Source organism: Nothoprocta perdicaria, unplaced genomic scaffold (assembly GCF_003342845.1).
Source record: "Nothoprocta perdicaria isolate Ctin4 unplaced genomic scaffold, notPer1 scaffold_0, whole genome shotgun sequence".
Classification (NCBI taxonomy): Eukaryota; Metazoa; Chordata; class Aves; order Tinamiformes; family Tinamidae; genus Nothoprocta; species Nothoprocta perdicaria.
In genome coordinates, this window is record NW_020454092.1 from 3,981,453 (window position 1) to 4,008,428 (window position 26,976).

Here is a 26,976-nt window from a genome sequence, read left to right on the forward strand (position 1 = left end):
CCTCAGTCACAAACAGGAAAAACAGAGCTCTCTGCAGAATCCGTTCTGAAGACAACTTCCAAGAGCATTTCCACCATGGTCAAAAATTTCCAGAATTTACCTTTCTGTCACAGTCATGCAATATGGTAGACCTAAGTTCGGTCCTGAATTTCCAACTGAAACACTTGCTCAAAGAAGCAGTGGGTTTTCATCAAATTCAACATTTCTTTTTCTACTAAGCAAATCTCCTATGACACAAAACAGTTTTTGGCCTCCTGTGCTGTATCCTGGTAGCTTAATGAGATTTCACTTTGGTTAGATATACTGAAAGAAAACTCTTCAGAATTTATTACTAGAAATCATATTATTAAATATTATCTCTCTTAAAATCATAAATATTGTAGCTTTCTCTCTAATTTTGGAAAAAGAAAGATCAAAGAACAGATATTAAGGATTTTGTTTAGCACTACAGTGAAATAAAGTATCACAAAAAAATAACTAGCATAACTAGCACATTAATCTAACCAAGTAATTACAAAAAATAAGTCAGAATTAGAATTTTTATGTGACAATGATTTCATAAAAGAAAATATTAATGTAACTTAAAATAATTAACATAAAATACAGTAATAATTCCTGAAATGTCACCAGGGAAAACATTTGCAAATTGGAAACCACTGATGATTAAATATGCGTGTTCTTTTATAAACAACCGCTGAATTTATCTGTTCTGATTAGAAGAAAAATAATGCTTTCATGTTTGTAATAAGGTCTTCCATCATTACTTACGTATTGGCTACACTACTTAATGTTTTCCTGCTTTTTTTAAATTTAAGTTTATTTACCAGCATTTTAGAATTACTTCTTAAAAAACTCACCCTGCAACATTATAGCTTAACTCTTAAATAATTTTTAAAATGAATACATAAATATGATTTCTGCTCTATTTTGTGATCTTAATAATGGAACTCTATCAAAGGAATCCTAAAAATGCTCAGGGAAGATTTATGCCTTAACTTACTTGCAGAAAATCCTGAATTTATCCTGAAATCATAAATTTAGACCTGCTTAACTTTTAATCTCTTCATTTTAGTTAATATTCTAGGCTCTATGAAAAGGGAAATTTTTGTAATAATTATTTATGATACTATTCATTCGATGTTAGAAAGATATTAACCACAGGAAAGCAAGAGAGATGGTAGTCCATTATCACTGTTACTAATTTTGGATTTTTTTTTTTCTTGGACCCAACAGTTCAAGAGAATGAGAGCAGGGATAACTGCTAGAAGAAATAAAATTTTTGACCTACAGAGGAATCAGAGCATGGACCATCTGTTATGAACACTAAAGCTCCAACATCATAACTTGAGGTGTCAAAAGCCTTTAAGCAATTAGTATAATGGCCTAAAGACTAACTTTAAATGTTGCGTCCACTTTTATATATAAAATATAAAAATATAAAAATAAAAACATATCTGATGGTAAATAAAAACCACAACCAGTAAGTGAGATTTATAAGAATAGCATATGTTCTTTTTCTTTGCCAATAGAAGACCTCAAAATTAATTTTTCCCATATGCTGGAATCATCTGAAAGAACACAGTTTTTACCTTGGGTCATTAATAAGAGTTGTATGAACAGCTCTGTAACTGAAGGCAGGTTTCTGAATCTTAGCACAAGTTTCTTTTAACTGAACTGTAGTGAAAAGTGAAATTATCTATCTACATGATATCCATGGGAAATGTCTTGTAAGACCATTGTAACATGCTGTAGCAATATACATTTATTTATGTAACAATATAGGGAGGGAGGGAGGCAAAGAGGGAGGGAGAAAAGGCATTTCCTCTTAAATTTTCATCAAAACCCCAAGAGCAATCACTGTATCAAGTTGTTTCAGAATACAGATACACCAACGTCAAATTTTTATAGTTTGGGAACCTTCATAAATCAAATCCTAAAGATAAACGAAACTTTAAAAAAAAAAAAAAAAAAAAAAAAACCCTCCCACAGCCTTTAAATATCTGATCTGAGAAAAAAACCTCATCATCATACCCAGTGTCATCCAATAAGGACGTGCCAATCTCCACACTTTAAGGTAATCTCTTGATTCCAGTGAGGGTCTACCTCACACTGCTTATTATTAATTCTTTGAGCAGGCAATAGCAGACTTAAACTGATAAAAATGCTGAATGCAGAAACCCTAGGTTCCCTCTAAGAAGGAATAAGAGTAGCAACAGCCTTATCGGTTATTCCACTCTTCCATGCTCAGTCCTTGATAACTGCATTTCAGCTCTCCAGAGAAAAATGTTTATTTGTGCATTGTGAGGGGTAAGTATATTAGTTTACGTTTTAAGAGTGCAATACAGAACTTGAAGGCTTATAAATCTAAACTTTAAAAGCCTTGATTTATACTGCAGTCCACCTACATAAATCATTTGAAGAGCTGCATTCTTTGAGAAGTCATCAAAGAGACATTCAGATTTTCAAAGTATCAGTCAATCAAATGCACAATGTGGTATCACTGATATACCCAGGCTACATTCAAAGGAACTTAATACTCTGCAGATATACCCATGGTAAAGTGGGACGTAACAGATATGCAACTAACTATTAGAAAACAAATGGCAATACAGTTTTAAAAATTGTTTTAAATGGGTGTGCATAGAAAATGAATGTGTTTTTTCAGATGTGAAATTGCCTCAGCTTTCAAGAAAAGAACAAAAAACATCAAATAAAATGCATTATTTCATGCAAAGCCAAGTCATTTAAGGATCAGAACCACCATAGTGTGGGCAATTGTTACCCTAATAAATGTTTGCATTTGTAGATTATCAGAGCACTCAACATTTTCATCTATTAGTCATTTTCATCTATTAGTCCTGTTAGAGTAAAAGGTGTACATAATATACAACATACATTTACTTCCCCAAATTGAAAGCTAAAGTGCCTGCAAGTGGAGACCTTTAACTAAGACTACTATATTTATTAGCTAAATTCAATAGGTCTCTACAACACCATAACAAAAGCCAAAAACAACATATGCAGATATGAATCACAGTTTATGCAAACAAACCAGATGCAACTAACAAGACGTTATTGTTTATTTTTCTAAAATGTATGTATTTCTTCCCATTCCCAAATAATTATCTTATTTGCAAGCCAACTACAACAATCTTCATGCTTTTTACTGCAATTATTTATCAGCTTCCCAAATCTAAATGTACTTACTGTCCAGATCAAAAAGTAAAGCTTGATAAACAGTGATTTTTTGCTAAGCACATGGTAGAGTTCCAATATACCAGAGCAGTAACACCATCTCTGTAGGCTGAATTATCTATGTACTTTTTGGCCTCTTGCTGCGTTAGATTTGCAAGCAGTGGAAGGTTATTGTCACTCCCAGTGTACCTGGATAATTGCAAGCAGAATTTGGTGCTCTCCAATGATACATATCAAAAACGATACAGAGGAAGTCATTTACCAGCTTCTCTAATGCTAGGCTTGAATCTCAAACATAATCACGTGAAGTCATGCAGTTTTAACTAAAATGCAATAATTTGCAATATTACAAATAGATGCAAGAAAATGGATTTATAAAGAAATAGCATCAAATATCATTTTTTCCCCAAAAAGGCCATTATTACATACAAATGTGCCACAGTTGCTGACAGGAGTCTGAGATAGTTTTCAATTGCTATAGCAGGAAGGTGCATGCTACCGAGAAACTGAGATGAAGACATGGGTGTACATTTGAAATGATCTGAAGCCCAAGCAAGAATAGGTATTTATACTACCTCTGAACCTTCAGGGAGTTTACAGAACCCAAAGGATAGGAGATGAGGAAGATACAGAGATGAGATGAGCCTGTTAGAGACAGACACAACAAAGACAGAGCAAAATAAAGAAATACAAAGATGAATGATACAGTTGTAAACATATAGATTATACATTTTATTATGGGTACAAGGAAATGTGGAGCAAGAAAGTATAAATATTAGATGTAGATGTTTTTAAATACAATTTTTATTTCAGTAATATAGAAACCTCTGGATAACACATTTTCATTGAAATTACTATGTTTGAAAGGAATCCAAACCAAGAAATATAGCACCAGCTTATTTAAACTGGAATTAACTATCATGGGGTTTGGCTTCACTGCAAGGAAAGCTGGAGCAATCCTCCTGAGACAAAACCATCTCTAGTAGGAAACGTGACATTCATTGTGACCTGTCTCCAAGAGGTTGGAACACGATCACTGACCCAGGAACACCTCCCTTCCCGTCTGCATGGGTCCCAGCAATGCCTGGCTCTCCATGCACTAGTACTGACATCTCTTGAGTTTCACATGCTGCTAGCATTGAGATACATTGAGATACAGCATAAATGCTTGAACCGATGACAAAAGTTTAGGGGACTGAGATAAAAGTAGTAAACACTCATCGCATAAGTAGTAATTTGTTATAGCAGACTTAGTATTTATTATAATAAGACTTTCTGGGATATGAAAATATTCTTTTCTATATTATTCCTATTCTGCTCTGCTTGTGCTTACTGTCATAAAACAAGGAATAAGTTCAAACTGGCAAATCATGTTAACTGAAATAACTGGACAAAGTCTTGAAAAACTACACATTGAATTAAGCTGCTACAGCAGTTCATGTTGTTAACTCCAAAGAGCTCCAATTTAACGTACCTAATACACCACTGCTTTCTTCAACATGTCTAGCATACTGATAAGACTCTCTTTAAAATCTCGAAATCTCTCAAAATCAGCTATAAGGTAATGCAATTTCTCCTCCAACAAAGTGTGTGTTCTGAAGGCGAGGAAGAAGCAGATACAAATGGCACAACATGGAACAGACAACATGCATAGGATCTTGTTAAAATGGGCAAAGAACATTACTTGTAAAGCACATTTCCATGCATCTTGATAGAAAATCCCGTATCCTGCTATGTTCCTCTCTCCTACTTCCTCGCTCTACAGCTTTTTTAATAAAAGATTTACTAATCTCATTTTATACACATACTCTGAAGTTTAAACTAAAAGGGAAATAGACTGTCAGAAAGAGAAAGTTTACATTATGAAAGCATTTCCTAACTTCATTTTCACTGAATCAGCTACATCACTACATGCTTAAATTTGTTTTAGATCTGAATCGCAGACTGTTTATAAGTAGAGGGGATTACAAAGTGACTCCACCATCCTAGTAATAATAGAAAAATGTTGCACATTTGTAATTGGATTTCGCCTTTTAGATCATGCCATAGGAATTTACAGATACAGTTCTCAAATCGCTGAGTGAAGAACCTATTAATCTCCCTAAAAATCAGCTAAACTATTCTCCAAACCAAAGTTTCTAAAGATTACTTCCTCATGACAAAGAATTATATTTACATGCCTTTTACAGTAGCTATGTTAAACTTATCTGTCGTCCTCCATTCCAGGTATTTGGTATCAAATTAGATTTAAAAAAAAAAAATCTTTTTTTGCTGCTCTTATACCAAATATGACTGTTGCTTTTTACTAGAACATCAAAGGGAGGCTTTTAATTCTCACAGTTTTAAAGCTTAATGAAAAGTGAAAGTTAAACACAGCATGGCAGCATTAAAAATACAGGGTAAGTCCAGAGCACCCTGACATCTCAGCCCTGCGGAAGAGGTGAGGAAAAGCCATTGTAAACAAAAGATAATGCAACTAAATACAAAGCAAATTAATTAGGTGGCCTGAGAAACTCTTAAACAAAGAAAATAAGGTGGGAGAGCATAGGTACAACTCTGCTCCAACAATGATATCACAGTGGTCCGTTAGTATCAAATCTCATGTGGAAGTCTGCATGTTTGTTGTCAGCTTCTCATCCTGGCATCTGGATTCGGATATTTTGATAAACCAACACAGTCGAGAGCGTGGAGAGGGAAGGGCAGCTGCACTCTCAGTGGTACCACATAACCCAGAGGGCAGGGTCACAGGTCACTAAGAGTTGACTCAGCTACTCTGCACTAAACCCTCTTCATCTGAGCAGGAATAAAGCTCCCAGCACTTAGAGTTTCTGAGCAATCCTGCCCTCTGATATAAAGGCTGGATTGACCTCTGGCTGTACATTCCTCGCTAGCACCTGAGACGGTCTGTTTGTTCCCCTTGTGGATGGGTCATTTTTTGTGGATTTAGCTTTTCATCGAGAAAGTAAGTGCAGTAATAAAATATTTTATTACTTTAATATACTTTTTATAAATGAGAAAGAAGTCTATTGGTACTGTTAGCAATACCTGGAACATTTTGTATTCATACATACCTTACACATAGCCTGTGTGTATAAGTAGAAATAAGCAGACTAAGGTGAAACCCTGACTGGATTTTACTGATCTGTCCTCAGGAAATAAAGATGTGACTCACGGCTCCTACTCGACAGCAACAGAAAATATTCTTCTCTCTTAATTTTTCTCTCTTCTACATACAATGTAGCTCATTTCACTTTGGACTCAAAGTAACATTTTTGCAGTTCACTGCTGTACTATTAAGGGAAGCTTGTACAATATTTGAATTTTTAAGTGGCAATGTAAATAAACATAAAGCTGCAGTGAGCACGGTCTGTAGCTGGAATGTAGCAGGTGGATCACAAGGCAATAGCAAGAGCACGTGCTCAGAGAGCTCACTCCTGCCCAGGGTCCAGCTTTTAACGTCAGCAGGATTCCCAAGGGCTGGGAAACTCAGCATAGCTTGCTGTATAATTTACACACTGTGTAGTATGGCAAACATCCAGGTAGAGAAATACCTAGAAGCATGTCAGAGGAAGCAGCACTCAGTGTGCCTGAAATTGGGCAGCTCTGCAGAATAATCTCTCTTTCCACTCTGCTTTAATCTTGCAGGGTTGGGGCAACTACTGCCACTCAAGCACATGACCTGGCTAATGACTTCAGTGGGTTTGAAAAGAAAAAAAAAACCAAGGTTCCTTTGAAAAACAAAGATTTAGACTGAATTACCCTTTTAAAGGCAATAATAACTTTAATACAGGGAAGGTAATAAAAGCATCAAACTATTTAATATAACATAGTCACAGCTTGACCCAAGCAATCTTTTTAAGACAACCTATTATTTATTTGTTGGTAAACTTAAACATTCTCCTGGTATATACTGCAAAAGGGACTGGGGAATGCAAGCTGCCATCTTTCCTTCTCTGAAATATAAGAAATAGGAATTTAATTGCATTAATTTTTTAAAAGCATTCATATTTCCATCCTCCTTAATATGTGTTTAAAGCTACCACCAAAGTCACATGAATTAACAGCAAAGTTACCTGGAAAAGGACAGACAATTTAAAGGCTCTAGTTGTATTTACCTTCGTACATTCATAAACAAAATCATACACATCTTAATAACCATGAGGACTTTTTTTTGCCTTACTCTTAGAATAATTTATTGGCATAATGAAAATATTTCTATTTAAGATTTTCTACAGATGAAATTATATGCTGCCTTCTAAGTTGGAGAGTCTTCCCTAGGGAAGTTGCTATATTTAGAAGTACCAATTAAACCTTTATTCAACCACGACTGAAATTGAAGGAACAAAAATTAATCTACGCCCAGTCCCACCTTTCTGGAGCAAACCTCCCCATCACACTCTTATTCTCCACACTCATCTGCTCCACTGCCATTTCCTCACTCCCCACACATCCTTTGGAAAAGAGGAATTCAACAGGGCCATGAGCAGAGAAGATGCAGAAGGAACTCAGATTTTGCTACAGCTAAGGGGGCTCCTAGAAGAGTCAGCACAGGTCAGTGATATTGGGACAGAAAGGTTGAGAGTACTGTGATGATGCTACATGCATAGGCTAAAGACGTCTACAAGGGAAAATTCCAGGAAATCAGTAATTTCAACTATTTGCAAAGTTTGGTTACAAATTTGATTACACAGGTATGTATTTTTGTAAAGAAGGGACAGTAAGAAAAGATGGTGGTTAACCTGTAACAACAATACAGCTTGTAAGGACTTCTACAAAAACAAGAAAATGAAGTTAATGTGATGCTTTATTGTAAAGCACTCTGCAGACTTGCTCTCTTATTTTCATGCAATATAATTTTCCTAAAAGTGATTTTCTGCAAGAACAATATATTGTTCTTTTTGTCCTTTCTCCAACAGGATCATCTTGAGAATGTTTTTCTCATTTTCCAACCCCACAAAGTCACTATGAAATCTGAAATAACCAGCTGAATGCTACCTAAGGTATACACTGTTTTCATTCAGTTACAGAAACACAAATCCAAGAACAGAAGCTAGTGTGTGTGCACAGACTGAGAAACTGCTATAACAATTCATTAGGCTTTAATAGGCTCTGTATGGTCAACAGGAGTCAAAAGTAGTAAAATCACATTCCTGGCACCAATGGAGTACACCCCTAGTTTAGGGCGACACTATGCAAAGATGCTCAAGCCCAGTCTGAAGGAGCTCACGGGTGCCAGAAGTGCAGCAGACATTCCAGAGTGGTGCTCCACTCGGGATAATACACAGGGACAATTACTCGGGACAGTGTGTCACACTGAGATAGGTAACCTGCTCCTAGCACCTGAGCTAGCTCGCTTATATCTCTGCACAGCCTTAAACTGGGGCATAGATCTAATTCCAAATTAAACAGGTTTAAATGCAAAAGAGGAAGCACTATCTTAAAAAGTACTATTTTGACATGACATTTTTTCAGAGCAGAATCGCTCTCACTTCAAGCTGTAAGTACAAAAGCACAGAGGATACTGAGCAGGCGGATGCTACTGCAAGTTCTGAAATGTAAAATAAAGCAATGCATTACCATTTTTATCCATGGAATGGGGCTCAGATTGCTTCTTCCCAATATCTGCAAAGGATCTCACAATTGGAATCCTGTTGCTCAGCTTCTTCTGATTCTGATGGTGATGCTGTTTAAGTAATGCCTCGTGCACCCTGTGACGAACATCCTCGCTGAGTTGCCCGGAACCCACCTGCTGGTCCAGAATCATATCTGAAAAAATAAACGAATAAAATAAAGAGGGGAGAAAGGAAAGATTTTATTTAAGAATTTTAATAATAACAATTTGTAACCTATGAGATTGCAAATAAAGGGTATCAATTCCTTCTGCATTTAAATGCAAAGAATTCAACAGTAAAAAGGTACTTAGAAGTGCTTCACTCTCAAAAAACAGGGTTTTTTTAAAGGATGTTACTAATGTTCAGAACAAATTCAGTCGCTCAAAAGGTCATCTATGCAACTCTGAAATCAGTCCCTAAACACTCCCATACATAATGCCCACAAAGCCCAGCATCGTGATGTGTGTCTTTATCTTTCCCCTCACATAACCCCTACCTTATTTGCCACGCAGCACTGGCTTGCTGCAAGGAGAAGCAGCTTTTTCATTCCCTTTATACTTACAATGGAAGATCACAGTGTAGCTCTTTATTCCTTAGAATTATAATAACAATATTTCCAGCACAGTAGTAAGAAATACAGTGATACAGGAGCATTTTGGAAACACCTAATAGGATCTCCTTCTACTGCCTGGTCCATGCAAGAAAATCCCTACATGGGTGTATGAGTGAAACTGACCCCCTGCTAGAAAATGATAACCATTTTTTCAGTCACTGGAATAAAAAGATTCAGCATGAAATCCACCAGCAGAAAATACTTTTATGTATCTCTATTCAAATATTAATAAATATATATATTTCAAGTAAGAAAGAAACTGCTGAGGGTTTTGTACCTTTTTTTTTTTTTAATAACTATTTTGGAGAGTTCTGCTGGCAACAGCAGTTAAACATTTTTTCTTTCTTTTCCTTTTAAGTATCAGAGCAAATAACACATCATTTAAACACACAATGTCCTTGTCTATCCATTAGGAGAAACTGTGCTGCATAGAAATAATGATATAATAAGCTGAGTCAGAAACTTCTGTACTGAGGATTCAGACAGTACACGATTCAGTGCTGCAGACAGGTTCATTTCTAACAGAAAACTCAGTGGCAGAACAAGCAGAGCAGAAGAAATAAAAAGCCGACACCCTAATAAGCAGAGACATAATTTGTCAGGGCTCTGATAACTGCTGAGAGCAGGAGGAAAAAATGGAGAGAACAAGAGGCACTACAAACACACCGGTTAAATGTAGAGTTTAATTGCTGATCAACCATGGACTATAAATGCACATAAATAAGCACGTATGCACACACACAGGCAGAGTAGTTCTGAAATCCTGAATATCCAAATAAACGGATGTGTCATGCGTAGATGCTTTCAGATTTCACTACAAAGATATAACCAAAGAATTTACTGCTCTTATTAATGACACGTATAAAAAAAAAAAAGACCAGTCCATAGATAAATACACCTGCAGCCTGCAAAGGTAGTAGATATAGCTTCACCTGACAGCAAAATGTGGTGCAGAGGTTTCCAACACAGCACTGGAAACCCAGCCAGCAGTTGCTCTCTGTGCAGTGTTGACGGCCGAGCTGACCTTACAGCTCACGTCTGCAGGTAATACTGCCCGGTGCCTAAGCTAAAAACCTAAACTAACTCACAATGTCTCACCTGTCCTTAAAGGGCACTTTTAACTCCAGGGTTATCTCAAACCCAAGCAGTCAGTTATCTCTCCACATCAGTGCCCAACCTAGACACACATTGCCGCTAGTATTCCCAGCTCTAAGGGAAGAGATAAAGAGCAAGGGCCAGCGAGACAAACAACAGAAGGTAAGAGAGAAGATAACCCAAGTTCAAAAGAAAGAGTAAGATTTTTTTCAGTATATGTCAAGAATAAAGACCAAAGTGGAACACAAAAGTTCTGCTGCCGTTTGGGGTACTGCCCCTGCCCTGAGCATAAGAACAGCTTCTCTTTAGACAGGATTTGTCCATGAGCTTGCATATCACAGTTCCCAAAATGGGCTAATAATTTGCTCTGCTATAATGAGAGGTGCTCTTCAGAAGAAAATATAAATAATAAATATACAACTTAGAACATCTGTGCTAGAGCACAACTGAAAAGATTCCCTCCTCCTTCCTTTACTCTTCCAACCAAAAGACAAATGGCAGAAGATGCAAAAACAGAGATTATCTTCTTTGTGTTGTCCTAAGACAGAAAGCACAAGGAAGAGCTGAAAAATAGGACTCCTCTACAACAAGCACATTTAGTGCTGTGGTCATCACCTTGCTTACAGATCAGTGGAGCTCCACTCCTGGAATTACAGTGTTTTCCATATACCATATTAAAATATATTAACTGATAAGAATTATGCCAGTGGTTAAGACCTTCAACTTGAGGACTGAAAATACCAGGAAAAAAAGAAACTCATATCCCTATCCTTTTCCTTGCCTGGACTGGGTGCTGTGCCAGACTAAGTGTCACACACGTGTGGAAGGGCTTGGCTGTAGCACGGTGGCTAACAACTTCTGTGTCTTGCCCAAGTGACTTGCATCTTCTTTCACAACAACTTCCTCCTTACTGCATGGTTCCTGCCACGCAGATACAACACAAAAAAAAAAAAGAGTCACCATATTCTGGAAGAATAAAGACATTTGCTTGCCTCTGTACCAAACTCCAGGTTATCATTACTTTGATACAAATCCACTTGCAGAAGCAAGTGCAGGAGTGCAATTAGGTTATCATCAGGCTCCTGTATTTCACTATCTTCCCCAAACCTGTTCTGGACAGATTTGTGCAGCACAGAAGCATGAAAAAAGCATGTCCATCAGCAGCTGCCATTTTGGATTCCAATTCCATTTCCTCTCACATCTCCCAAAAACTCTTTTAAAAGTCCCCAGCCTCTGGAACACCAGAAGGTGTTTACCCTCCTGACAGCAAAGCCAAACTTGAAAACAAAGGCAGCAAGGCTTACGTCCTGACAGTTAATGGCAAATAGAAGCATTTTAAACATTTCATTTGCAAACCAGGCTGCATTTCCATCATCCGTAGATGAGGTTTCTACACCAGCTGAAGCTTCACCTACAAAAGGATAAAACCAAGACTTTCCAAAGTATCCAGACTGCAGGACCATTCTCCAACTTCTATATAACGAAATAGAGAAAAGGATACCTTATCTCAGCTATACTCTTATATAACAGAGATTCTCCAGGGTTTCTATGATCAGCAACATTATAAAGCAAGACCAAGTGAATGAGAGCATCATGTGGACACAAGGATGGGCCCAGTGTGGGCTGCAGTGCTTTAGGTTCATGGTGTGCACAACATCTCACATAAAATACTAAAAATAATATGTTCAGAATACACAGTATAAATCTATTGAAGTTGCACTGTATTTGCACCAAACTACCCATGAAAGTTACCTGACAAGATGATCATCCTTTCCAGAAAAGGGACATAAATTCTAATAGGTATACAGATTAAACTGGATCTGTCTTTTGCACAGAATAAAGAAACAAGATAGAGCGCTCTTTTTTTTTTCTGTGCTATACAACATAAAATGTATTTTGAATGTTTGGATGCATATTTGCTTCATAGAGGTTGGCACTGACAGTTTATACCACAATAAACTGAACCCAGCACATATCTGCAAGATTGATGATATTTACACCTCTCAAATTTCCCAATTGTGTAGCTGTGTGATTGCAAGATAAAACAAGAGATTAATAAAAGAAAAAATGAACACAGAGGCTTTTCTTTGCATCATAATTGCAACAACAGCGAATTACAAAATCTAACTTGAAAGCTAGCGCTTATTTGGTTTGCATTCCTTCTAGCTGCTTAAAGAAAGGGCAAGAAGGAAACACAAGCAATTATGGAGCACTTCTCCGTGCTTCAGCTGAAATGCTGTCCTTTATGCTAACCTGTCATTAAGAGGGGCACAATGCACCTCCCCAGTTAGTTAGCTACTAGGAGCAATAGGAGATGAATGACTGGGATTCTTGGGCTGTGCTTTTGAACCAAGACCTGCTTCTGGTGTTTACAACAGTGATTATAAACCAGCTACTGAAGGTTACCTAAATGCTTTACCTTGTTCATCCAAAGAGTTAACATGTTCAGGTGAACTCAAGGATGGATTTTATTTTCCACTCTTGGAAATTACTTTGTGCAACTTTTCAGCTAAATTACTTGAAAAGAGTTAGAGTATCTGCTTTGTAAGGTCAGAATCTCCTATTTCACTGAAGAACAAGAGTGAGCATGTACACAAAATATAGGAACATTTTAAAAAGCATCATACACTAACTAGTAGAGACAAGGTTAAAATTCCTAGTTTGCAGTTTGCAGGGTAAGCAGCATTGTGATTCAGAGCTCTGCTAGTGCCAAAGTGGTTGCTACCCAAACAAAAATGGAGATGGAGGAAAGCAAGGTACTTGGTGGCTCTAAACAGGAGCACAATGCGTGCCATTACATACAAAGTGAAAACTAAGCCTGATTTCCCGTGAAATCTAAAAAATTGCAAATTTGTAGGTAGCTTGAGAAAAACAAGGCAAGACAAAAAAAGTACTATTCAAAGTAGAAGTTGGTAGGAGACATAATACAGTCTACAAAGACAAAGCAGCAATACCTGAAGAAGGCTCCGCTGCAGCGTTACCCACTGCAAGCTCTCAAGTGAGCACAGCAAAACCCTGGGCAAGCAAGAAGGTGGAGGCTGAACAAAAGACAGGTGGAGGGTCAAACAGAAAAGCACACTGCTCACAGGCAGCCCCATGCCCTGCTACAGTCTTCATAATAAATGTGAAATTTATCATAAAAGCCCAGTCAGAAACATAACACTGCATAAGCATCACAGCTGAAACAAAGGACTCCAGTGAAATAATGATCTGGAACCAGTTTAAATATGTCATTATTATGAAGTTATATTGCTGAAAGCAAACAAAGGGAAAACAAGGCTTGTTCAGACTGGAAGCTTAACATGATATTACTGAAATCAACAAAATAGCACACTTGGGATGTAATACCCTGCGCTGTTGAGCACAGAGTCCAGTGACCTCAATCACAAGATTAAGCTGTTAAACAGATTGAAAATTCAATCGTGAGGAACATTTGAAAGACTGCTTGGGAAAAAACAGTCAGAATTCTGCATTGGAAAGTATGAGAAGATATAAATTATACAAATCTTATTTTAAAAAATATATACATATGTAAAATGAAACTTGATTCTATTAATATATTATTATATCAGTATTACATTAATATTATCAAATGTTTCAAATTTTGCAAGTCAACAAAGGACAACTGTGCAACTGAGGCCATAGTTTACATTTGACAAGGCTTGACATTTGTTCAGAGTACACTCAGCACAACTACAAGAAAATGCGAGATTTGTGACTCATAGCGTCAAGAAAGTATTGCCATTAAAGGCTGGACTGAACAGTTCTTGAACCAAATGATAGAAAATGGCATCATATGTTAAGTAGAAGAACCTTTTGGGTTCATTCAGTGGTTACAATTTAAAAAAAAAGAAAACAGATGGTAATTGGAGAGTCTGCATGGTTTCAAAGGAACTAAATGAAAATATCAAAAGAGAACATTTTCATCTGCCAACTTGAACAACACAGTGAAGCAGTTCTCTAATGGTGCAGCTAGCTTCTGGCAAATATCTCCTGAAGAGACAAGTTCCAAAATAAATTGTTTTGATTACATAGATTTTTCAGACTTCCTTTTAGCATATGTTCTATACCAGAAGTGATCGATAAAATATTACCACATCAACTGTTCAAAGGAATTCCTCATGCATGCAATGCTAGTCTATTGATATAGGAGTCACTGTACAGACATACGATAAAAGAATCTTAAGCACTAAAAACAGCAGTGAAAAATCTTACAAGATGTTTAATAAAAAATGCACTTTTAAACAGGAAAAAGTCAACAAAGAAGTCAAATTCTTTTTAAGAAAGAAATAAAATTCATCATATGAATTTCAAAAATAATTTGAAAAATGTCAGGAATTAGCATGCAATTGAGCTGTATGATGATGAAGATGGAAATTCATCCCAGAAGTCTACTAAAACAAGATATTGTCTGTGAAATCATAATCATAGGTATGAATAATCTCTTTGTTGATAAAGAAAACTGGGTGCTTGTCCAAAGAAATTTACAGTCCTTTAGATCAAGTGATTTTTTAATAATAGAGAGTTGGAATGAAAAATAAGCTAATAAACAATGGACATGCTGAAAGACAGGATGATTTAAAATTTTTCACAACAGCCTGATGCCAAAATATTTTTATGCAGAAATAACAGTTTCCAGGGATGAAATACAAAATGTTCTGAAAGCCATACAAATAGAATAAAAGATGTTTTTCTTCTGTAGATTTTACCTCAAGCCCATTAAAGTCTTAAAACATAGTCTTTAATAAAAGACATTTTCAAGGGCTAAGTGCTGGGGGCTTAATGCTTTAGTGAATACGTGTTTACAGATTAAAAGCCTTGACTAAAACAAATAGGAATTCTTTGTCTCAATTTAGCAATGCAGATTAAGTATAACTCTTTCAAGGATACAAAGACTGGCACTGCATTTACAGAAATATAATTTGCAACTGGAATGCAGCCCAGATAGCAAAACATTAACAGCAAATACATTGTACGCATTTCTCCCTAACTGTGTTAAGGTACGTAAAATGACAGTGAATGTGCACAACCACTTTATTCGTTCTCACAAAATAAATATGTCTAAATATAGTAATGCACAAAATTATCAATAGATTACTTAAAAAAAAAAAGAAAAAAAAGAAAATCAAGTTCAGCAAAGGGCTACTAAGATGATTATGGGAAGAATGTAAAGGAAATGCAGCATCTCTCCTATGGGGAAAGGTTGAGGGAGCCAGGGCTGCTGGCCCAGAGAAGAGGGGGCCGAGGGGACAGCTTCTCCATTTGTATAAGCATCTCAAGGGAGGGTGCATGGAGGATGGGGCCAGATTCTTCTCAGTGGTGCCCAGCAAGAGGGAAGGAGGCAACAGGCACAAACTAAAACACAGGAAGCTCCATCGGAACATAAAGAAAAACTTCTTTACTGTGGGGATAACTGAGCACTAGGTTTCCAGGAGAGCCTATGGTGTTTCCTTCCTTGGAGAGATGCAATAGGCACAATTCGGGGCAAGATGCTCTAGGTGGCTCTGCTCAATTGTAGGAGTTGGACTGGAGGATCTCCAGAGGCCCCTTCCAACCTCAAACATTCTGCAATAGTAATGAACTGTTCCTCAGAAAGATGAAAATTAAAGTTAATTCAGGAACACTGCATAAAACAAAACAACAGGATACACTCGATTTAGCAAGTCCTGTCACACAGGGACTGACACATAGCTCTGACAAAAAAAAAAGAAAAAAAGAAAAAAAAAAGAGCATTATTGAACTAGCTGAACAGGAGAGGAGCTAAAGAGCAAAGTCACAAGAGTGAAACACTGAATACAGCCACTCATTTCTTTAAATTCTACGGAGCCCTGACTGTTGGACACAACTGGAAGGCATAGACACTCCGTGATGACTGCATAGCACGCAACAAATAGGACTATATGCATTAACAGGGAGTAACAACTGAGACAGGAGAGACTCTCCTGAGCAAACAAGTCCTTTCTCATCTTTACATCCAGCATTCATTTATACGGAGCAGGAGTAGCCTGTTACATTAACGTGGGATGATCCAATTTCTAATATGCGTAGCAGATACATCTTGGCGTGTGTGACAGTGCTACTACTCAAGTCTTTTCTCCTTCTGGTGTTAATGTGTGCTAACACACTCTTTGTAACATTTGGCAAGCACCTGAAAGCAAAAGTTACATACGCAGCACTATAGTAATAAATTGCACAGGATCTTCACTGAGGAAGAGAGAAACAGCAAGACCTCAATGTAAGTAATAGTAGAAAGCATCCACAGAGCAAACAGAATAGCAACTTTATTTATAGGAAATAAAACCTCTTTTTGAAGAAGCCTGATCCATAACACCAAAAATTTTCAAAATGACTCACTTGCAAAAAGAAACTGCTGCAAAGATGTTAAGAAAAATTGTGTCATTGCTTATGAAAGCTGCTATGGGAAAGTCCCTTCTTAAAGATGAAGCAAGACACAAAGCCTGTCATGTGTCAGCTCACACTTTTACACTACCCAAGATGAGATACAGCAACAAACATTACCCACAAAAGTCTATATTTTAAAGCAAAAATAGTGCACTTGTAATCAAAAACTTCATTACGAAGCTTTTTTTTCTCAGAAGAAATTGGATTTCCTAACCAACAAACCCAGATATTCCAGAAGCAGCACTGGTTCAAAATAGCATTACAACAGTTCCCCAAACTGCACACTAACAGACAACCCATACCTGGAACAGTTTCAAAACTGAATTAAGATTGTGAACTCTGGAGTTCTTGAACATGTTAACTCAGCAAAAGATCAAAAATAGGACTGCAGATAACATCCAGAGATTAAGAAAATATAATAATTAATTCATTATGGTCTCCTGTATCTTCAAAAAAAACAGTAAAAAAGAAATTTCCTGGAGCTCTTTTTATTATGTTAATACTTTTTAACCTACTTAAATAAAACAAAGTTCAAACTTGACAGTCTCAGTATACTATGTAAGAAAACAGCAATAAAATAACCACAGGCAGTTGATCTGTGTAGTTATTTAAAAAAACATACAAATATTAAGTGACATATTGATAAACACCTTTGCTTTTGCAAAGCAGCTGCTTTTTACCCTTCCTGTTTATCTTTTATCATATTCAGGACAAATTACGAAGCTCTGATTCAGTCCATGATTCATCAGAGAATCAGATCTCAGCACAATAGAAACCCACATAAGTTTCTGCTGATTTGGATTAATAATATCTTGCATCACTTTGACATAAATAATTTGGAAAAGATGAATTCAGAAAGCAGCCACCAGCAGCTTATTCGATTTTAATTTCTCTATCATATATAGTATACTGGACAATATCTGCCTTACCTGGTAATTTAAATATCTAACATAAATTTTATCTGGCCTTACATTTGCATACAGCCAATAAAGCCATTTTCCTTACAATCTCTTCTCAAGTTTTGGACCCTTACCTAAAAGAAAAGGTTTCTATCTTTGATTAGATATTTTACATTTACTGAAAACATATAATTTTGTGTCTAAGACGAGGCCCAAACAACAGCTCATGCATCCCTTCTTCAGTACAAGTGCTCTTTTCCTAATTTTACTACCTACTGTTTCATGCTTGGTTTTTAAGCAAAGTTTGTAGCATGCAGAACACTATAAATCTTACAGAGTATTTGTGCAAAAGCCAACCCTTGATCGTATGATTGAGAAAGTACCAGTATCAGAATTATTGTAAAATCCATGGAAGTGAAAGCAAGTTAAAATTTTTAGAGATGTGAAACATTATATCCTAGGGAGAGGAAGGAAGTAAATAATTCTCTATCCTGGAACCAGACTCTAGCAACTCTAATGAACGTAAGAGCTCTTTGCTCCGTGTCCTCAGGATGATCCTGGGAAATGAGCAGATCAAGTCGTAGTGGCTGTTTCTGGCAGGGCCATGCCACTTTGAGGCTCTGTACTACACCTCTGTACTTTACTGTGCTAACAACGTGCTCTATGATCACAACAAATACACAACCAAAAAGTCTCCTGTTTTAACTAGCTATATCTGGCCTTTGGGGAAAGAGCAGGAATACGGGAATACAATCTCAATCTCATTTTTATTTTGGAGAGATTAGGCTCAACCATTACCTTCTCTTGCTCTCTGCTTCTGCAGTCCTCAAAAGCTATAAAATTTTACTGGCTGAGTATATCAGTACTGCAAAAAAATGCACACACTACAGAAGCTAATGCTTTTTCAAAAACATTTTTTCTGCATGCGCAATTCAGAAATGGGTATTTTTTAAAACTGTAAAGGTTCCATCTGTATGCTTTCATGTTACATAATTATGATGAAACATCCTAAATGACTTTTTTTTTTTTTTTAAGATAAATTGTCTGCAATTAGCTTGACGATAGCTTCAGTCCGTGGAAGTCAGTACGTGCAACATTCACTATGTGAAGTGGCTCAACTGGAACCGAACACTTATTAGCTTGAAGGAAATATATCCTCAGAGTGCTCTCTTCTCTATTTTAATTCTCTCCTCCATGTAAAGATCATTTTCTAAAATAGTAAAATCTATGTAAGCAAACATAGAGGAAGTTGTATTAAATGCTAAGATTCTTTTTCAATATGTTCTAAACAGAACTGACGCTTCCGCAACAACTTTCTTGTAAGCAACTTAAAACTTGATTTTTATGATTAATTTTAGTAAATAATAAGCATAGCATCATTATATACCTGCAATTTCTTCTAAGGAGTTAGCTCTCATGTCCAACAAAACTGTGCCATTCAGAATACAGCTCCTCAGCTCAAACAAGCTATGGAGTGACAATGTGGCAACATATGGTTTGCTCCATCTCTCTCCACCATCCTCCACATCTTCTTCAAATTTCAACCACCTGCGTGAACAAGCAATTTTAGAACTCCTTTATGCATAAAAAATAAAGCATACATTATTTTCATGGATATCAAAATAACACTGGTAAAATATTTTGGATTTCCATTTTGCAGGAAATATGCCCAAATCCCCCTGCTTCTTTCTACATAACGTAATATTTGATCTTTTCTTTTGAGGATGAATTCTGACCACAGAGGTGAAAAGGGAAGTACATTAAGGAGGAATTACTGCATATTACAAGAACTCTGGATAATTCTTTGGTATATAGTGCCACTTCTATGACAGAGCAATTGGAAAGGATACAGAGTTTATGAGTGAGAATTTGGGTCAGAGAAAAAGTAAATTCATCAACAATAAGTACACAAGAGATTTCCTTTAAGTTTTCATATTGGAGTAAGCCAAAAGAAGAGTTTAATCACAACAGAGTAAAGAAACATTGTTCAGCTAATTACCCAGGCATATTCCTACTTCTTTTCTTTCACAAAAGACAATTTTATGAACTTAAGTGTACTTAAGAGCACCAAGCTGTTTACAAAAGCAGTGAAATATTATGCAAATTTTACATTATTTTTCATTTAAGAGTTCAGTTAATTAAAATGAAGAGAAAAACTCACAGAAATAAGCACACACATAGACACATAAATGGTGTCTTAACACTTGGGCACAGCATTTCAAAGACCTTACTGTGTTTCAGGTCAATGCAGCCATATCAATGGCATGAAATAGCACTCCAGAACCGTGTCTATTTGAGTCTCATTCTTCTCTTCTCAGGTGTGGTGTAAATTTAGACTCAAAGAAGTTCAAAGACACAAGAAACTGGCATAATAAAAGTCTTGTTACTAGCCAGCCAGATGACTTTTCTGATATCACTTTCTAAATTATTTAGTGACATAAACTATATAAAAGTATTAAACAGATTAACTAAAAATATCCAGAAATTTTGTTGGCATAAGCAAAAAGTGTTTCAAATTAAAATCAAGCCTTCCAAGTACAGATGTTACTGTGTGGGATCACGCAGCCTGCCCACCTGGCAAGGTCTGAACAGCTGCAGCCATGGACCAAACCTCTATCCCTGGATTCAGTAGCAGCAGCACCCTGTTATTCTCAGTATCCTGTTATACAGACTGGGAAGCAGAGAAGAGGGGCAGGCTCACCCTTGGAGAGCACCTTCACAGCTATTTCCTGGGAAATGTAGAGCCGTAAGATCCGTATAGCAGAGTGATTTCCAGTGTTACAGCCCCTTGCAGTAGACTAACACATTAGACATACCTGTCCACCTCCCTCGTCCTGCTCCTATCCATCTAACATGCACGTGTTTTCAAATCTTCCTAATTGCAAGCCCCTCTTCTTCTTCAGGCTTAGCTAGGTTATCCCCTCTGGCTTTTCCATTGCTCCATAACCCTACCCCTATCAGTTTCAAAGCCACAGTTTGAAAGGGATGAGCTCCAGCAACTCAGCAAAGTTACAAAGAAGTACATGAGGAAGGAAAAGAAAAAAGGTTTCTTCATTTTTTGATTTTGCAGTTGCACCTGAGCTCCCAAAGAAAAGGCAGCTGCTAACTTATTCATAGCCCTCGTGTTTCCAAGCTAAAAATAAGCTAAACCTACTTGCAGCTGTAATGTCAATGATGTGTTGCATTAATTCTCCTACTTAAACTATTGCTTCCTAGGAGACTATGAACTATGTACAATTTTCACTTTTCATCCTTTTCCTCTCATATTTTATTTTAGATTTAGCATACATAGTCCTGGCTTATTACTTTTTGCCCATGTCTCTGATCCTGCTAGGAGTTTGATTGTCTCTGCGTGGGAATTTCAAAGTGTTTCTAATACAGCCTCATCTTCATATTATGCTAACTCAAAAAGATTTTTAAAATTATGCTAAATAATTTTAGAAGAATCATCTAAGCATAGGATCTCAAGTAATCCATACATAGATGCTTCACTATACACTCAATTACAACACTTTGGTATAAAACATTAAGTTTAAGATGGTTAAGACAATTACAGTCCTCTGTGTCTGCAGCACAGACCGCTGCCAAGATATGTTATTAATGTAATCTCTTAGGATCTTTAACAGTTTCTACATAAGCTTTTGCCTATACTGATTAGAAAATAAATCAAAGTAAACAAGCTTGTAAGAAACAAAACAGAAGAGACAAGCCTAAAGTTTTTTGTCACTTAATATATTTGGAAGAAAGCTTAGTTCCAAGGGCAGGATATCTTTGCTTACTCTTACTGCTGATTTTTCCACAGTACATCTATTATCTAACTGCTCACTATTAATAATTTACTTTCTAAACTACATTTTTTTACATTTAAGGCGATCCTGCATATTAAATATCATCCCATTTCTATCCCTTTATTCAAAACCACACTGCTCTTTGTATGATATCCTTGGCAATTGCCAGTGTAACAGTAATTACTAATTTCTTATCAAGTTTTATCAGCCTGATTTTAGTTTTGTGTGTGTCATTGTCAAAGCTATTTAAATAAGGCTAATTCTTGAGAAAAGCTGCTGTCACTCCCTTCAGTGTTATTTGTTTCAGCTTTCTGCACAACCTACTGCATCTCTTCAATAACTAGTCTTATCTATTTCTTATCTACTTCTTCAATAACTAACTTATCTACAAACATAATTAACTTATCTAGTAACATAATGCTTGCACTAAAACACAGTCTAAGTAGTAAATTCTCATTGTTGTATCATATCAAATACTTTACTATAACAAATAAATTGGATGTACTGTTTTTCCTTTGTCAAAAAATAAAATCAATTATCTGATTAAAGGACATTATCAAGTTAGTCTGACATGATACACCATTGTGTTGCATTTTATCCAATTTTCCATTTAGCTCCACGTCTATAATTACTGTTCTAAACCTTGCATTCCTTTGAGATTCAGCTCACAGGTATATACTTTTTCACATCATTTTTCTCCAAATAGCGGTGCTGTATTTGCTATAGTACCACATCCCACCTGATATATTCATGGAAAGACACAAGTTACAAAATCCATGAATTTGACCTTCTTTGCACTTTCCAGGATGGATTTTTTTTTCTCCCTCTCATTTGCACAGATAAAAGCACTTTGAATTTTGCTTTCATTTTGGATATGGTCATTTCATTGCCATATCCTTTCTTAATAACCAGCCAACTCACATCCAGTGTTGCCCAGAATTTTGAATCCAAACTAAAAACAATCTAAAAACCATTTATTTCTGGAATAGCAGTCCCATTCCTTCCTTCCTTTCTTCTTATATAAATTCTTACACATACAGTTAAAAAAAAAAAGTTTTATAAGTTAACTATTACTTAGTCTATTTCTAGCTCTGCTGGACTTTCACCTGTTCATACCTCATTGCTGTATTTTCTTAACTCCAAGATGTAATTTTCTTGTTTGGGTTTTTATCTCCTCTTCTTCAACCATCTCAGCTCGTTTCTATATCACTTTTTTGATCCTTTACTCAGTAAATGAGAATAGGAAGAGTAGTACATAGAATTTGAAAGGAGGAGGTGAAATAAATTCTATTTAGACTGACCTATCTTGATTAGCTATTTATGCTAATGAAAAAAACAGTTTTAATCTTTCAGACAAAATTCCTTCATGATTTGCAAAGCATTTTTGTGTTTTTTGAACTAAAGAAGTTGCTATCTCTCTGCATGAAAAATAAAATACGTGGATTAAGAGTGATTTTTTTAGAGCTGCAGAAACTGATACTTTTCTGATAGAAACTGATAGAAAAGTCCTATTTATCCATAATCAGTATAAGAATACTGCAGATGATTATCTTGATTAGATTTTCTCTCTCTGAATATTAATAAGATTATTTAGGAACACTACTACACTCATTTTGCAGTACAAGCCCCATCTGAGAATGTTCTACATGTAAAAATCTATACTTAGCTTCTGTCTGTCCCTCCTATAAGCACATAAGGAAAGGGAAGGTCACAGAAAATTTTGTAGCTCTCTGAGAAAGGATAAATTAGCAGGAAAATTAAAGGGAAAGATAACTGCCATTCTCCTGAAGAACATCTCATATAAGTAGTTCCTCACAAAATCCTTTTAGAAATTACATTTTTTTTTATACTACCTAAAGCAAAGATGTGATTCAAGGACAGTTTTCACCTTTGAAGATTACTGTCAGTAAACAATGGCAAGAGAAGGGGGAATTAAGGTTCAAAGAAGAAAAGCAAGTCAAGAATTTCAGAAAAACATGAAAGTTAATGACACTAAACAAGAGATTCTCTCATTTCAGCGCTCAAGGAATGAAAAAAAAAGTGCAAAAACCTTTTGCTTTATTATTTTCCCCCAGTAGAAATGCAATCTTATAATTCTTTCTGGAGTAATTCTGAGGAAACAAAATAATCTAATACTGAATATTCAAGTCCCAAAAGTTCCCTTTCATTAAAAGTTAGAATATGCGAATATTCAAGTGCTCCAAGAGCCATCCATTCCTTACGTTAGTCTTTTTGTATGGGAAATACCACTTTCTTGAGAAGTCAAACGTAACACAACGTTTGAAAGTTTCTGAAAATAATGAGCTGAAGTATGGATAAAACCAACTACTGTAATGTACATATGTTTACTTTTATTGTTTCTCTGATATTCATTCTGACCTACATATCAAAAATCTAGATGAAAATATGACTCAGAAATATGGTTCTGAGAAATGACAAATACTGTAGCAATACTATGAGCTTGAAGATCAATATTATGGTTTTAACTGTTGCATCCAAAATCTCTTCCTGTGCTTGTCATACGTTTGAAAACTCTCTTCAATGTACCAACAATCAATAGCCACATATAGCTTAAAAAAAAAAAGAAAAAGAAAAAAAGAAACGCTCACCTTGCCGTCTCCCTCCATTCAGCATCTTCTCCTTCTCGCCAGCAAATTTCATCAAGCTCAGTGAAGAGATCATGAGGAATGTGTTCCTCGTCATCATCTTCAGTTCCAAGAATAAACTGTACCCTTTGTGAGGGGGTATCTGGGGGAAAAATAAAACTATCATGTCCAGTATGCTAATTTTACTGACTTGAGTAAGCATATAACTAAAATTTCATGAGTATCCAGATTCTTTCACCCATATCACTCACTGCTACACATAAAACAGGATTATACTTCTGTTCTAAAAGCATTTGCACATAAACATCTTTAGACTGAGAGCTGTTTTACTGTAGTTATCTAGTCTGATAATGAAAAAAATGCATCTAAAGATAGAATGCAATGTACAGAAGTATCTACTAATGGAAGTAAAAACCATCATTGTCAGAAAAAAAGTAAGCTAACAGCATAGATCCAGATGATAAGTGATTTACTTCATTGCTATAAAAATATTTTGCTACATCTTAAGCCTAAATACACGGAGCTCTAGATCAATCCACAAAGCTGGTATATTAAATTTACCTGCTCTGTTTTCCCTAGTAAGAGTAAACTGTTAAGTCCCCAGAGAAATCTCTCTTAAAGTTCTGTATTTAACTAGGAACTTAGAAAATAGTACATCATTGGATACATCTACCTTGGCTCCACCCTTGGTAAAGACTTATATGGGATTAGGCCATTGCAGATGAACAAGATATTTATCTGTCCTCATTTTACTCTTCCTGTCTGCCTTCCCTTTAAATTTATATCACCATTTCATAATATTTTCACCAAAGATCACTCAATAGATTTCAGAGACACCCTATTCCTCTTGTATATTCAGTTTTAATTGCTCAAATGCTACAAGTCTAAAAAAAAAAATCCCTGTTTATTAGATGCAAATCTCAATTGAACAAACTCTGGATAGAAAACAGTCTGTCTGGAAATTGTTATTTTTTCTGTTAATGCACCACAGAGCTCTGAGAGGAACCAGGAATCCTTTGGCAGAGCTGACAGGGTTCAAGCTGCCAGTCAACTGAAACATTGATTATCCAGCAAAACAACTCAGCAATTCCTTGAACACTGTATTAATGAAGAAACATGTTTTACAAACATATTTCTAAGATAAGGTTGAAGAGCAAATTCAGCGCCAATCAAAAATAGCAAAACGGGTAACTGATACAGTAGGTTAAATTTTTGACAATAAAGGTATCTTGCTCTTCCTGTGGAAAACCTTCAGAGCAATGAAACTGCAAAAATACATGGTAGCTTGGATAGCTACCATAGATGGTAGTTACAAGATACTTGACAGTTTTCGAGGTCTATTTTGTGAAACATGTAAAGATACAGCATGGTAAAGTTCACCTACTCTCTCAGAAAGCTTGGAAAAGAAAGCCAGGATGAAATATGGGGAAGTGGGCAGAGGGACACTTCAGGTAATACTGGGAGCTCTGGAGGGCTGTCTCTAATGGGGACAGAAATTACCTTTGGTGAATCATTAAACAATAGAGGTAACTTCCTCCACTATAACTTTGCTTTTATTATTCTTTTTACTCTTCTCTCACTGTTCAAGTGTCTTTTTCCTTTAAGACTATCCCTAACTTCCCACAACTCTAGATCCACCATCTCCTCCAGCTTCTCTCTGCCTTTCCCCCCCCGCCTTAGCTCCATATGCTGGTACATTCTAAAGCACGATAATGTAAATAGAAGCATCAAGATTTAATTTGAGACTTAGCGAGTGCATTTTGGTCAAAAAGAAGCAGGCAACTTATTAATGCTAATTCCCAGAAGAACTGAATTAAATGAAACATCTTCTCACAAAGGACAGGAGTATATAATTAGTAACAGAACATGAAAAACAAGCTACATCTGAAAAGAGCTGGACTGCAGAGAGTCTGTGAATAGGCAATGCCAGGAACATGCAGTACTCGGTAAGTCAGCACTAGGAACTAATTCACAGCAACAGCTACTGTCAAGCAATATTGAGTAGCACTGCACAGCAGTGCTCCAGCTTTATGACAATTACTATATTCATACAAACACATTTTCAACGTGGGAAGGAAAGCAGACGTTCAGAAATGCCTCAAAATCCCTTGAAGTCGGGTAAGTGGCAACACGGAAACACCTTATTGCTACGATTCGCTCTTTCTGGGTCTTCTGTGTAACATACAACAAATTTACTAACAGCATTGTGAAATCTATGGAAGTGCTAAAAAAGGCACATAACCCTTTTCCGTCTTGTTAGCAAAACTACTTGCTAGGTTCTGGATATCTTTTTGTTGCGGGTAACTTGTATTTGTGTCTGAAATACGGAAAGCACACCTTGATTTTCAGACATCAAGAAGGAAACAAAGAAAATGTCATCCAATTTAGAATTTGATGATTTTATTTTAAGGACAATTTAAACAGCAGCAGCAAAATACAAAGAAAAAAAATCAGACTTCTTTGTTTTATTGACAAAACTGACTTAACAGGATTACTCTTAAGAGCAATACCACATGAATTTGACTTTTACTCTTAGGAGAAAAATACCAAATACGTCATAAATGTTTTATATGTAAAATGAATAATATGTGAATCAAAATCACTATAAAAGGATATTTCAATTGCGCCCTGTCAAACTGTGACAACTAAATCCCCTGTATAAAGGTATAATATTTGCAAAATAGGAAACTCAAATTCTTCAAGGCTAGGAAAACATAAATTGGCCTGAGTATTATCAGTCCTCTATTCCTACTCCAAGTAGAGCAG

At 36.2% G+C, this 26,976-nt stretch overlaps 1 protein-coding gene across 7 annotated transcripts in view; it reads right to left on the reverse strand.

Moving 5' to 3' along the window:
- Positions 1 to 26,976, reverse strand: part of SLC4A10 (solute carrier family 4 member 10) — a 132,101-nt gene that overhangs the window by 44,982 nt on the left and 60,143 nt on the right. For all 7 annotated transcript variants that reach the window (XR_003251409.1, XR_003251382.1, XR_003251365.1 and 4 more), the window contains exons 4-6: positions 24,214 to 24,352; positions 19,204 to 19,364; positions 8,773 to 8,961 (exon numbers count right to left, since the gene is read on the reverse strand). Coding sequence is in view for 3 of the 7 variants with exons in the window: in XM_026052252.1 (XP_025908037.1) it covers positions 8,773 to 8,961; positions 19,204 to 19,364; positions 24,214 to 24,352 (489 nt within the window). In the remaining 4 variants the exon portion in view is untranslated. The remainder of the gene's footprint in view (positions 1 to 8,772; positions 8,962 to 19,203; positions 19,365 to 24,213; positions 24,353 to 26,976) is intronic.